We start from the raw sequence: 15,240 nt of genomic DNA, 5'->3' as shown, positions 1-15,240 counted from the left end.
CAGTGATTTACATAATAACAGAATAAACAGAAGCAATAATAGCTTGTTAAAGATGTTGATATGCTCAATACTATTACAGTAATAATTCTGCTTTGTCACATCATATTTTATAAAACTGGATTTTAAGAATATAGCTACACCACTTTTGCTAGACAAGTTGAAAAGGAGGTCATTACAGGATTATTGTCCCCCAGTAATGTGGTGTTTTTAGATGAGACAGGGAGAGAGAGAGAGAGAGAATTAGTGGGAACACAGAGATTTAATTGTCTCAGTATTTTCTGTATTTTGTACATTTGTAAAGCTGTGTCGCAGCAGCCGGGTGTCATTTGCACATTAATGCTAATTGGCTTTGCAATGTGATGATTACAAAATGAAACTACTTCTAAAAATATTAGACAAGACAAGGAAGTTATGGTAGAGTTACAGTGAAATATTTAATAAATGAAAAAAAGTGTATTATCTAAAGGCAATAACATTTGATTGACCATTTCTTTCTGTTTATATTTTATATAAAAACACCAAACGGCCCATGAAAATGAGCTGAACCTTTATTTGATACAGATTGTGGCCGCTGTGTCCTTGGACTGGAAGAGGGGAGTAGACGGAGAGCAGATGTGCTTCAGCATTTTAATCACAATGATGTGAAACAGTCAAACGGCCAATTACATGCACATAATATTTAAATTATGAGTGTCTGAGCAAGACAGATGCCTTCTCTCTCTGCTCTCATCACATCAGAGGAGAGCAGTGAGGAGAGTCATCTGTGTGTGTGTTGAAAGACATATTCACAGGGTGAGCTTTACACTAGGCTTTCTGGTGTGATAGATTTATTTATTTCCCCAACAAATCACATGCAAACTGGTTATATGAGCAGTCTGGATTGTTAATTATTCACAAGTTGATTCAGAGAATCCTTTTTTTGAAAACAATTTAAATGATCCACCAGCAAAACAAACAACTTTAAGCTGTCAGCTGTCCTCTCCCTGTTCGACTGAGCAGTATCTTACAGTACATGTAGGGAAAAAGGCTTTTTCTCAGCAGCGAGTGCAGCTTGACACCATAGCAGTCAAAACAAAAGTAAAAGATGCTTCCATGCCACAGTAACCACTCTTTCCCATGGGTCAAAAAGAAACACTTGGGGGGTTACCCGTATGTCAGTATGTGAGACTATAAACCTCCACTAAGTCCAGAGCTGACAGACAGTGGCTAACATTTGCTTGACACATGGTATTATCTTTGGACAAGCTACAGTTTCTCATAGCCTGACACATCCACCCCCTCAGATGACCCTGAGCATAGACTTTCCAAACATATATGAGTAATGATATGTTTGTACAGTGTTGACGTTATGCAAGTAGCCCTATTAACTGGCAGATCCAGTCTGTGGGAGCAACTCTGTGGCAATTAAACATGATAGCAGTGTATATGGTTAGGGTTGTGGCTTTGGCCTGCACTTAAATACATTTGGGGGTGTTTACCCAAGGACAGGGGTTCATTCCCTTGTCAGTTTGGTGAGGATGCATGCCTTTTTTGCCTTGGACCTGTAAGCTTTAGGTTTTTTATATTTATTGTATGTAGCCAGCAAACGTATACCCTTTTCCTTCCAAAATCAGTGTGCATATGCAGGTTTTTTAAACACGGGAACCCGCTAAAAACAGGCAATAGACTCCTTTCCCATTGCCAGTAGACGAGTAGCCTTTCTGTTTTATTTTCTCTGGTGTGTCAGGCTGACAGTGAAAGTGAAAATGTTATATCTGTTACTTATTCAGTCTGTCTTCAAGCTCTAAACCAGAGTTGGTGATTGTTGGCACAGTGGAAAGACTAACAAAGACGGTTTCGAGTTGATTTTTATGGCGGTTTTGGCTGGTGGCTTTGAAGAGCGCATATTCATTGTGTGTTTTGTACGTTAGTAAATTAAAATAATTGTCCAAATCCCTGTTGATTTAATGTCTTATATATTCACCTCGACGTGCGTCACATAGTATGGCACTGGAAAGGGGGCGAAAATTAGCGTGTCCACCCGAGCGTCATGTTTCACATCACTGAATTGAATGCCGATTGTAACTTCTCACACTAAGACAAGTGCCAGATGTTAGTGGGTGTTAGTGTTTTACTTGTCCAGTGGGAAAGGGGCTATAATTAACCCTGTTACATGGATCTTAGTTTAAACAATTCAGCTGGAAACACCACAGTCGGTCAGCTAGAAATGGAGTTTGGGTAATTACAAGGTAAAAGTGAAAGACAGTGCTTGGCTAGTTTTGTCTAAAATTAGGGATTTAGAGCTTGTTGGATGACTTCATGCATGCTGAGTGTGTGGGTAAACATTGGAACAACATCAAAAATTAGGACCATTTCACAAAGATTTATGATTCAGTGGTGGATCTGTCCGCCAACTCTGCAGCTAAGAAAACACAGTGCAAATGTACAGAGCTGTATACAGCATGTACCAACACAAACCAGCCAGCCAGCCACACAAACACACACATAGACACTCACACACACACACACACACACACACACACACACACACACCTTGTTCTGTATCCACTCTGCTGTGAGATGTTTATACTCAAATCTAAATTGCCCAGCTGTGTCCCCACTGCTCCACCAGCATTATTAAACGCACACAAAACAGTTATTATACACCTCCCTTCACACACACAAACACACACATACACACACACACAAAGAGAGGGAGAGGAAAATAGAAACCATAATGGAAGCGGGACGAGAGTAATTGTGATTCATACGGGATGAAGGAGAGATTCGTGTGAGTGTGGATTGGTGAGATAGAGAGAGGATGAGTGGATAGCGGGTCAGTTAGATTGAGAAGGTCTCACATTGGGATCAGGTGAAGAGAAAACCACCGTGGTGTAATTTTGAGGAATTGCAATCGCGATTCAATTTAAATGTCAGCACTCTGAACGACAACCCAACCGAGAATATTAAAACCACTGCTTGAAGAACAACATGTTAGCATCTGTAACGCCATCCGGGGGTTTCTATAGTGTTATGAAGCCTGGGTTTGGGTTTACCGCTTCCGTCTTGGAAAAAGATGTTTTCGCTCTTCTCCTGACTGACTTCGGTAAGAGTTTGATTGACAGATGGTTCAAGTATTTTTGTAAGTGCCTGCCCTTTTCCAGACAGTTTCCAATGATGGCTTCTCAGATGATTCTGTGGAACAAACCATCTGGCAGGTCAGGTTACAGGTTACAGGTTACAAAATCAACAATATAGAGTGGGAAGATGCTTTTACTTGATTATTTATTGCAGGTACATCAATCCTTCTTCTTGTAAAATTACAAGGAAGAAAAAGCAGTCATCACAGTCCAACAAAATAATGGAAGTTGGCTACAACAATCACAATCACTGAATTATTCAGTCAGCATAGCAGCTGCACTTACCAACACATCGCAATCCCCTGGTTTACTTGTGAGATGTTGTTTTGACAGTTATTTGTTTTTTTTTCAGCCATATTTTGTTCTTTTTATTGATGACAACTGGTGATGACATATTTATAGTGTGAGAGGTTGTGTTTTTCTTCTGTGATTGCAAAGTGGAGCTCTGATGTTTAGTTTGTAGAAAATGTGGAAACCTTTGATGGTGACTGTATTTTCAACACAAAAATGGTTTGTCAGTCAGATCAAATTGTATTAAAACTTGAAAGATTGTTTGCAATATACTGCATTTTGGTTGCTTGTTGATCCAGATGGAGACTACGTCACTGGAGGAGATTTTACCGTTTACCCTTCACAGAAAACACATCATTACATGCTACTAACTGGAACACACACACACACACACACACACACTGTGCACATGGGACATGTTCATCACATGCTCCATATGTTATTACACCAATCAAGGTGTTACAGGCTGTAAACACTTTGCTCGCCATCATATCACACCACATATCCATAAGGTGTTTGGATATAGAAAAACAAGATGTATTTATATACCCTCCCCTGACTCATCACTTACATTAGCATCATATGGTAGGAACATATGGACATAGCTACTTGTAGTTGTGGTATTTGTACCATGTTCCAGTGTCCCTCCTCCATCCACTTTGTTTTTAAAATAAGACATATAAGTGGTGTGAAGGTGACAGAACATGATGGAAACACCAGGTGACTGCAGAGAAGTCTGTCACAGTCTGTGATTCAGCTGTCAGTGATGGAAAGGAAACCAGCCACTGCAGATTAGACTGGCTACATGGTTCAGAGCATTGTTGGTCATGTGTCTTTGGTAGTTGTGGATTCAAAATTAATACCGAATCAACACTGTCCCAAACGTAACATCTGTCTCTACTTGCCATTTCTATAACCGTCTCTTTAATGTGTCCAATGTGACCGACACGTCGTTGACTCATTTAATCTGATTCAGACAGCGCCACCGCAGTAATTGAATATTACATAAAGGAGGTGTTGAAGGGCTGTTTTTTTTATTCACTTAGTCATCGTTATCAACGTCATTAGATATATTTAGCTTTTACTTGACAGGGACTTGAGCAGAGCTGTGGGCTGGAGCAGGTTTTCAGTTTTGTGTAGTAAAGTTTGTGAGAACTGAATGAGTTTATTATTATATAATAAAAGGAAAGATTCATGTTTTCAAAGCTGGACTTTAGGGATGTCACCGTGAGGAAATTTGTCCACCGGCTAATAAACTTGTAACAACATTGGTGTTACAGATTATACCGGATGTTTTACAAGAACAGATGACGCTCAATATGTGGAGCACTTATTTTGATCTTTAACGATGGATGGCGGTGTCTGGCCTCTCCGGTCCAGCTTTAACCGCGGGGCCGCAGGGGTACACCTGGCACCGCTGCGCCGCGCACACTCCGCTTTTGCGTTTCACTTTGACACCAAATCCTCCGCATTCTCTTGTCTGTCAGCTCTCTCTCTCGCCCCCTGTGTGTGAAATCGGACTCCTGCTACTCTGTGGTTTGTTTTAGTTGACGGATATGGAACGGATATGATGTCACGTTACTCAGACTACAACAATATAAGCAGTAACTTCCCTCTACCTCCGCATAGACTCAAATGAAGTAGATATGTATATCGATTCTGGCATTTCAAAATTGAAATAATTCTCGATACATAGGTGAATCGATTTTTTCCCACCCCTACGTGAAAAGGTTGTTTTTGAAATGCTAAACGCCAACAAATTGAAGATGAATATTTCGTTAGATTTTGCTACCAAGTAGCAAATAAATCAATAGATAAAATACATCTTTTTAAATTGTTTCAATACAGACATGTATATGAATGATCCAGTAAGTATGTTATTATGATTTTAGTTATACATGAGCAAATATAATTTTGACAACCTCAGAGCAGACAAATCCTGGCGCACCCCCTGTGATCTTTGGCACACCCTAAGGGGGGCCCGGATCACAAGTTGGGAACCACTGATGCAGATGAGAGCCTTCTAAAAGTAGCTGATTCCTCATTAATCCATGTTGGCTCAAATGTTTATATAAGTGATTAGGGCATGAACAATTTTAGACAAACAGAAACATGTGCCATTGTTTCTAGCAGCGGACTTACTGTATGTGTTTGTCTTCCCTGCTGAGATAAATGCGCTGTCTTGATTGGAGCCTATTGTGTTAACTAGCTCTAGATTCATGTGCTCGTTCAACCACAGCAGGGTAAGCTGGTGATAAGTTATCGGAAATTGCCCTTGTTTCAGCCCTTTCAGCGCTTTTAACTACGCAGGTGTCATTATCTTAAAGCAACAACTGCAAATAAACCCTCACAACCTTATCACACCTTATAAAGCAGATGTGTCCCTCATTTCCTTGATCACTCTTACAGGTATAAAGTGTTGTCAAGTGTGAACCTGTGAGAGGTTGGTGAGCCTTTTTCAAAGCAGCACTTTATGTGACTACGAATTTGGTGAAGTGCATCTTGAACCCACTTTAACACTGCTTTTTAATTTAATTATAGCCGATCATTGTAACTGTAACACTAAACAAAAAATGAAACACACACACACACACACACAAAGAATGATATGTGATTATATGCTACAATACATAGACCGGAGCATTGAGCCAACTGTCTCAAATAACAAGAGCTGTTTGTTGGTTAAATGTTAATGTATGCTGTAACTGAGTTCCCTGTTAATGAACCTATGAAGCAGAAAACAACATCAGATTTAGAAGTGATGATTCTCGCTGTGCGATGTGGAAACAAGGAGGATAAAAAGAGGATAAAGATGAGGAAAGCTGATGTAGTTGTTTCACAATGCTGGACATGACTGGTTTCGCTTCACATCACTACAAGGCTACATTCACACTGCAAGCCTTAGTGCTCAATTCAGATTGTTTTGTTTGGTGTCTGAAGTCTGTGTTTTGTGTTTCGTTTATAAGTCGATGTGCAGTGGAAGCCAGCGAATTTCTGAGTCGATGATAACGAGGATAAGGAGAAAGAGAACCATATTTTTAATTATGGCTTTCTGTGGAGCAATGGCTGCTACTTCTGTACGAAGGTGTATGTGGATGCGGAGTCGGAGAATGTGATTGGCTTCTCTGAAACAGATGTCATCTAAAATTTCAGAATGTCAAGGGCTACTTTCAACTAGATCTGTCTGTGATCTAGAGTGACGTAAAAGTCGTATGAATTCAGATATGACTTTTCAGACTGCGCTGAGGTCACACTGCAGACCTGTATCTGATTTAGGACCACGTATGAAAGTGGCCCAAATCAGAATTGAAAAGATCAGAATCCGTGTGATTTGTGTTGTTCACACCGTTATGAATGAATCCTTGAGAAGCTTTATGGATGTTAAAACCGAATTACTTTCAAGATGTTTTGAGGAAATAAGGCCGTAGTTTGACTGCATCAGCTGGCAACTGTGTGTGTTCATGACATTTACTGGCTGGTTTTCAATGCTGGAATGACCAACTACAACAGGCAGGTTGAACAATTTCTCATTTGGGCATTGTTTCCTGTCAGCTGGCAGCAGTACATTGTTCATCTCCTGTATGGATGTAGGCGACTTCACCTTCACATCAGCTTTGTGCTTTTTGACAGCGTCTTATGTGTTTTGATGCGGTCCTGAGTGTGATGTGAATTTGAATGGGATGTGTACAAAGACTCTGCTGTCAGGGAGAGAATGATCCAGACTGACAGAGAGATGATTTGAGTCTGTCGCCAACTATTCCCTTTCAAGTCAGCCCTTGAGTCACATACATATATACACACACACACACAAACACACACACACACACCAGTGCCTCTTCCTTGAGTGACTGGACTCAGAGACTCATTGCATTTTAATTGATTCCCCCCCAGGTTCTCTGGCCACAGTGCTGATCTCAGCCTACCAGAAGCAACCAGTGTGTTTCCTTCCCTGGAAATGTGAATAAGAATAAGGCCAGAGCAAGACAATACAACATACTATACAGTATATATTTTCAGAAGCAGATGAATAAAATGTTGTATACTTTATACACACGGCGTTTGGCTTGTTGCACCGGGATTTTTTTTTTTACTTCGGTGCAAGCTCTCCAACAATACAACCAACTGCTACGAGAAGTTTTATGTGACATTTAAACTTTAAATTTTTCACAGAGATGATCAGCAAAATACAAAATCATAGCGAGTAATATTTTTTTTAAATGAAAAATACTTGAGTCCAGATTTAACTCTGAAAGACAGAAAAATAAATTTACAACGCAGATTAACCTCCGAGTCTTGACTCCTTAGCTGTCATGAAATAAAGAAAATAGGTCTCACAAAATGTGAATTTCCTCGATTCATTGAATATACAGAGAATTTGGTTTAATGCTGAACCCAAATTCCTGCCACTCTGGCAAACTTTTTTTTTTTGGCAGCCAAATTATCTGCTCCAATCTAACTGATTTGACAGTATGTACCACTTTACAGGCCAGTAAAGTGTTCAATCTTCTATGACTAGATTTTTTTATGATTATTTAGCATCTTTCAAATTATTTGGATTAGGGATGGGTCATGATTTTCTAATTTTTGAATAGTCATTAATAGAGCTGTCAAAGTTAATACAATAACGCGCCACTAATTTCTTTAACGCATTAATGCAATCGATCTTTTGGAGGATGTTTTGCGGACTCACTTTTAAAGCTAGACTGAAGATACTGGCAGCATATGAAACTAGAAAACCTAAGGAATCCATTGGTACCAACCATGTCATACTAGCTTTTTGCAAAGAAAGTTAAATAGCACAGGTGTGTGTCCGTGGTGTGATGCCCCCCGTAGTTTCAGCTGGGAGACGGTGCATTGTAAACACACTTCAATTAAACTCAACAGAAACAAAATATAACTCACCATAACAGTCTTGGTTAGTCTCTACACCGTTCCATCAAAATAAACCCTTAATTCACCGAGTTAGATGTGGACATGTGCTGGCTGTTTTTTTAGGGGGGGTGTCAATACTGACACTTTCTAACACACTCATAAGCCACCTCTGACTTGTTTTTATTCAAGCCTTTTGTACTGGAAGTCACCCACTGTGTGGGTATTCAAAGGAGAAATACATATAGACTGGCTGACTAAGTGGACGGGCCTGTTGCTTGTGCTCAGTGTATTGCCAGAGGTCAGAAACTGATTTTTCTCTCAGTGTGGTGGCTCGACGTGGGCGCATGAGCACAAAAGGCCTCTCTCCTCCAAGTAAGCCGGAATATTTGGTGTTTGATTTTTTTTTTCCTTTTCTTTTTTTTTTTTGTCTCCCCTCGCTGATGTAGTTCAGTCGATTTGGATGAGTGTGAGAAAAAAGAGACAGAGCGAGACGGAGAGACTGGACGGAAATCAATTGGAAGGATCCTATTTGACGTCCTTTTTCCAGCAACAGTGGTGCTCTGTGCACGTCTTTGTGTGCATAGACATTCAAACCACTACATAGTACAAACACGTACAAAACTTAACCAGGTGTCTTAGCATGCACTCATTTGAAATGTCTTTACTGGAAATTGTGGTTTTCCAACAACCCAAAGTAAACATATTAATGAATCTCAAAATTAATAGAAACACCACTGGCTGCATCGTCAATAACAATATTTAGTGTATCACTATAGCACATATGATGCATACACACAAACACACACACACACTAGATAATAGTGATGCACAGGTCGACCCAGAACTCGCAGGTCTGGCAAGTTCAGCTGAGCTTACCAGAAAATATTGCAGCATTTTGAGTAAGTTATTGATAACTTACTGAAACATTGCGTGCAATAGTCCTAGCTATAAATATAACTGTGATTGTTATATTTTGCAGTACATTGTAAAAATAAAATCTTTAACTATATACAGTATTAGATCTCCATATATAAGTGTTGCATGCAGTGTATGTAGTAGGATTACTGGACATGTAATACAGAGCCAACCCCCAGTACACCCAGAACAGGTCCTCAGTGTAAACAAAAAGTGCAGCCATAAAAACTTCTACTTTTTGTTCTTTCTTTTTTTTCTTACAAAAGTTGAGAATTATTTTGAAACAAGACTGAAAGTGAACTTTTGCCTAGGGTCATGAGCTGTCTTGAGTCTTTCCTCCCCAGTGCACCTGAGATCTGTAGTCTGGTTCAACAATTCACCATATCAGTCAGTCCATGGCTGCTGCTGCTGCTGCTGCTGCTGCTGCTGCTGTAGATATGATAAGTCAGTCTAGCAGGACTGTCTGGGTGTTTCTGCCCCGTTGGTTTCAGAGCACATTGTGAAACTGAAATGAGATGTGCTCACTCTGCATACTATCAGTCTGTTGGATTTTTGATTGAGTTCTCGAGCATATCTGCAAAATGTAAAACATTACTGAACACATACAGCTAGTGGTGTTTGTGTGCAAGCTTTATATGTATTCATTAATTAGTAAATATACTAGTAGTGCATATATTTAAAGGGGAACTATTGTGCTTTTGTGCTTTTCCCCTTTCCGTTAGTGTGTTATATAGTTCTTTGTCCATGTAAAAGGTTTGCAAAACAGACCACGCCAAAGGGAGTTACTCCCCCCCACAGAAACACTGCTCCTGAACTGCCTGAAATGCCGTGATTGAAGTCTTGCCTTTTCTTCCGTAACGTGGTGATGTCACCAAGTAACACATTTACACAACGGCTAGTTTGGCACGCCCTAAAACAAGGTTGTGTCAAGGAGGTAACTCACAAAATGCGAAATTTGATCTGCAAAAATTTGCGAAAACTCTCAAGTTCTCGAGACTCGCTGCTTCCCCAACTTGCGAGTTCCCTTCTAGACACTACCCTCAAATAACGCTAGTTAGAGCGGAGTTCGAATGGAGTCTGAAGAGTTTGGTTCATACAAACATGTTCTAGTAGAAACCCAAAGCATACACCTGAAAATAAGCATAATAGGTCATCTTTAACTTACAATATGATCTTTACAGATTTGAAACAAATCACCACCTTTGTTATCTCTGTCAGAGGATTTACAACTAGATATGCTGTCCACACTAACATAGATTGATCTGAAAACTAGGGATGCCCCCTCTTAGTCGACTAATCGGTCATTTTGGTCTTAGTCAACGAAGATTTCTTTATTCGTTTAGTCATTTTTTTAGTCATTTTTTCATGCTGAATAACTTATTTCCAAGAAATTTATGAGCACATCTCTGGTAAACACGACATTTAAAGTGCTGCTTTTGCGTGATTCTTTGTGGAGGAACTCAGTTTTACAGATCTGACGATTAAATTAACTAATCTTTCTTTGTTTCTTTGGTCGACAATATTTATGTGTGAAAATGTTTTGCTTCCACACTGAAAATCACAAACAACAGGAGAGCAACTAAATCTATTTTTCTTCCTCCTCTCTCAGCCCAGTTACTCTGCAGCAAGTTAAACCTTCGTTCTGTCCCCCTCCCACGCTCCATGATTACTCATATTGTGTTTCATTAAAACCGAACGCACATTTTGTTCTCACTTTTCTGCAGTGTCAGACAACTGAACTGAAATATTTGATTGTGGCTCATAAATGTTACACAACCTCCTTGCCCTGAGCTGTTTGCAAGGTGTGGGTATATTGATGCCAAGCGAGGTGGACAGAAATCACTGGAGGGACAACGGTAGGGCAAAGTAGCCGCATCGTAAGTTTTGTATTGGAACACCGGTACATTTCATGTGCACACGCAATCATAAGACAGAGCATAAAAACTGTCTCGTACATGAAATGATGAGAAATTGAAGTAAAAGTTCTACGGGTAAGAAAGTAAAAGCCTGTCTCCCTGATAGTTGAAGACAAAAAGGGTAATAGCGACTAAAACTACTTGAATAACTAGAAAATAATAGTATTACTTATAATAACCATCATTTATAAATGGTTAATAGTTAATAGTTATGTTACTGATAACAAGCAATGAAATGATAATTAATAATGTTTACTAATTATTAGTAATGCTATTGTTTGTAAAACATCTATAACAAATACATAAATTGATGCCAGGTTTTTGTAACACTTTAATGGTTAATAATTAGTTTGTAAACCATCTATAAACGTTATTTGGATGGCTATTATAAAGTTACAACTGATGATTAGAATACCTTGTTAAATGATCAATAAATACTTTCTAAAGCTTCTACAAACATTATTTAGAAAGATAGTTAATACTTTGTCAATGGTTAATAATTGGTTTCTGGTCCATCTATCTATGTAATGCTTATAGATGTTTTACAAACTTCTTCTTTCTTAAAGGTTTACAAATCATTTGCTAATCATTAACAAATACTTAATATAGTATATTAAATATTATAATGTGTGCAATGTAATTGTTAATGTCTCTTATCAGCTATTATAAATTATAGAATTTATAAACTAATTATTTCATATTAGACAATCTAATGATAAAATAACCGAAATTAAAGCATTACTAATAATCAGTAAACATTAATTATTATCATTTCATTGTTTAACAGTAAAATAACTATTAACTAAGTTTAATCAGTTTACCATTAATACATGATGCTTATTATAAAGTGTTTTCTAAAAAAAAATTTAAGAATAAAATGTATATATTTTCTAACTCTATAATGTGTTTTACAAAAATAACAAAGTTGGCAATGGCCAATTGTATAGAGTGACATTGATTTACCTGTTTTTAGTTCTTACTGACAGCCACAGCATCGTGACTAAAATGTCTAAATAAGGAGGTTTAGGTTTACACACAAAACGATGCTATTGCATTGCGAGACATACCAGGATCATTGTGACCATTGCAGGACCGATCATATGTGGTTCTGTGCTGCACCTCGAGCAATGTTGGCAACACTGTGAAATCTGAACAACATGTAGTGATTAAATAACTGCTCCTGTACCAGATCCAACTGGCTCTGTTTTCATGTTGTGTCATATCCCCCTCCTGCTGCTTTCCACCTGCTTTGGAGGATGTGTCTGGGGATTTTACTTCCTCTGGTAGCCATACCTGTTTTTCTAACCAAACGGCCACATTTAGTAAATACAGCAGTCGTAAGCATGGGAATAAATGTTAGAATGTGTTGTTTAGTACACTTTGGGAAATGACTTACTAAGGAGGTGGAAAAAACTGCACTGCAATGCAACATATAAAATAACAAAATCAACCAATGTTTAAATTACCATCTATTCGATTTTGAGAATGAGCAGTATGATTAGTATTAATTTTGTTAGTATAAACTGTGTTTGGACAAACTTAAGCCCAGTTGGTCCATGTTTTCAACAATCATTAGAAGCAAAAAGTTTTATTTTTCATACTGACACGCCTTCTGAGGGCTTGAAGGCTATATTTTTTATAAAATGTTAAAAGTAGCCTCGGGGTGTATTCGTTGGATAGCACAACCAAGTCGGAGGTGGTACTGGGGGAAAATCTTGCACCGACAGTCTTGTCTGATGTTGTACTGTATGTACTGTACTGCTGTATTATTTGTTGGTCTTGTGCTCTGTTATTGACTTGTGAAGTACATCAAGAGCATATACTGCAGATGAACTTTACCTGCTTGCCCCTAGCAAACCTATTGGAGCCTCTCTGCTCTTGAGAGACCAGCTACTTTCATTTACAGATTTATAAATCTGCTCTGTCAAGAATATTGAATTAGTGTTGTTTATGTTTCTGCTAAGTTTAATGAGCCCGTTATGATTTTTACATTTGATCAATTTAGGTTTTTCAATATGTTTTTTGGTAACGAACAGGATTCGAACTAGTATTAGAATAGGAACTGGTTCGTAACTACCTGCTTTGCATGGCTGTTACCATTATTTGGCTTGTTTATACACTCAGCTGCCAGTTTATTACCTAGCTAAAACTAATGCAACAGTCCTGCTATAAATCCTACCTTTATGAACGTTACAATGGTCAGTTTTTGTTGAACCTGTTTTAAGGAAAGGCGGCAACTTACAGGTCTGAATAATGAAGCCAAGTGATTGACATAAATAAGGTTATCATCTCTACAATATTCTAAAATACTTACAGTGGCAATTTGAAAGACAGCTATTTCTGACCATTGGATGACATTAAACATTTAAACCCTTTTTTGTGACAACGCAGAGCAGAGATGTTGCACAAGTGGAGTACAAAACCAGGAGCACTGCACATAGGCTTTGCTCTTCACCCGTACTTGCATGGATGTTTTGCTATGAACTCGACTTCACTGAGGTGGGAGGAGAGTCACAGCAGGGGGTGTGTCAGCAAACATCAAGCATCACAAAGCACCTTTTCCAAATCCAGTCATCCTTTATAACCGGATTTGACTTTGCACCACCTACCTGCATATACTGAGCCAGTGGCACAAGCATGCACATCCTCATAGGATCTGCAAAACAATAAAATAAGAATGTTTTTTGATGATCTGATAACACAGAAAGGACCAGCAAAGATATAAACGCTATAAATCTAACAATGAAAAAATAATTATATGCCCTTCACCCTTTGTCTGATCATAGTATTGTAGGAAAAGTTTAATGTTCATGTCATATTAGCGTATCCATCACAGTGTAGTCGACTTTCAGTACTTAAAATGTTGATTAAATGTTGTCTTTCACACTTGCAATACACCACAATAACTAACTCATAAATATGTACCGTTTTTACCTTCCACTGTTTTGTGCCAAGTACCCTTCTGTACACTTCCTTGACTCTGTGATGTCATCAGACTGGGACGACCCGGAGTCGACTGCTACTGTCAGCATGAGAGCGGAGCCGCTGTTCTTCAACTGCAGTTCCTCATCAATGAGGTAAGCAACACTCCATTACAATGAATGCTGTCGTACAGCTGTGGTTTTTAGTTTTAGTTGGTTTGAGCTGCTCTTGTCATACTCACTATCATAGCCACATGTTATCAGCAACCACATGTCTTTTCACTGTACACCCTGATGTCTTCTTCTTGAGGGAATTTAAATGTTGATGCTTATTGGAAAGAATTTCATCCAATGCATAAATATGACGCTTTTTCTTTTTCCTTTTTGCTTCATAGTTTGTAGTTGACAGTGGAGTTGAATTCATTGACTTGATAGCGGAGGACAATATGATAAATCCATTTTATTGGGATATTTTAATGGGACTTCATAAAATATCACCAGAGATTTTTTCTACTGATTTTTTACATCTGAAATTAATCACAAATATACAGCATCTATTATAAGGCAGATGGGACCTTCCTCTTTATTGCTAACCCACTTCCTGATTTACTAGACTGATGTGATGGGTGCAGTTTTACATAAATGTCTTTGCTAATGCAGATTTGCACATTGAGATTGTTCCAATTACTTCTGGTCTCTGTTAGAATTTAAACAATGGAAATTAGTGAATTAAACATAAAACGGATACCGTATTTAAATGTATCGTCAGTAAATCCCAAAAATGTGAGCGATGTTTGATATTCAGTGGAACCCACAGAAATCAAGATCAGTGAAAACACATTTTGGAAAACGTTTTGTGTGTGTGTGAAAAGAAACTAGAAAGGAGAGATGAAGATCAGAAAAAAAACATTGTTGTTCTTGACTGTAGGTGGGTTTGTTTTCATTTCAATGGATTGACTTATGGATTTACTTTCAATTGATGAGAAGTCTGTAGTCAAACTTAATAGTTTGACAAACTAAAATATTTTCTAAATCACTTATTAACTCAATTGTTCCATGTGGAGGTGTTGATGTACACAAACACATTTCTATATATGTGCAGGAGTCAAAACATTATATAATGACCTATTTAGATTAAAGGATCATATAATCATGACTTACTCGAGGACGTTGGATGTTTTCCTCTCTGCCTTTAAAACCATTTTC

General features: G+C 38.3%; 1 protein-coding gene across 10 annotated transcripts in view; it reads left to right on the top strand.

Annotated features, from left to right (window-relative positions):
* stxbp5l (syntaxin binding protein 5-like) overlaps nt 1-15,240 on the top strand; it is a 169,959-nt gene that overhangs the window by 53,589 nt on the left and 101,130 nt on the right. For all 10 annotated transcript variants that reach the window (XM_037788943.1, XM_037788952.1, XM_037788950.1 and 7 more), the window contains exon 3: nt 14,109-14,190. In XM_037788943.1, coding sequence (XP_037644871.1) covers nt 14,109-14,190 — 82 coding nt within the window. The remainder of the gene's footprint in view (nt 1-14,108; nt 14,191-15,240) is intronic.

This window comes from Sebastes umbrosus, chromosome 13, assembly GCF_015220745.1.
Source record: "Sebastes umbrosus isolate fSebUmb1 chromosome 13, fSebUmb1.pri, whole genome shotgun sequence".
NCBI classification, from domain to species: domain Eukaryota; kingdom Metazoa; phylum Chordata; class Actinopteri; order Perciformes; family Sebastidae; genus Sebastes; species Sebastes umbrosus.
Note: the sequence above shows the minus strand (reverse complement) of the source record. Positions and strands in the feature narration are given on the sequence as shown.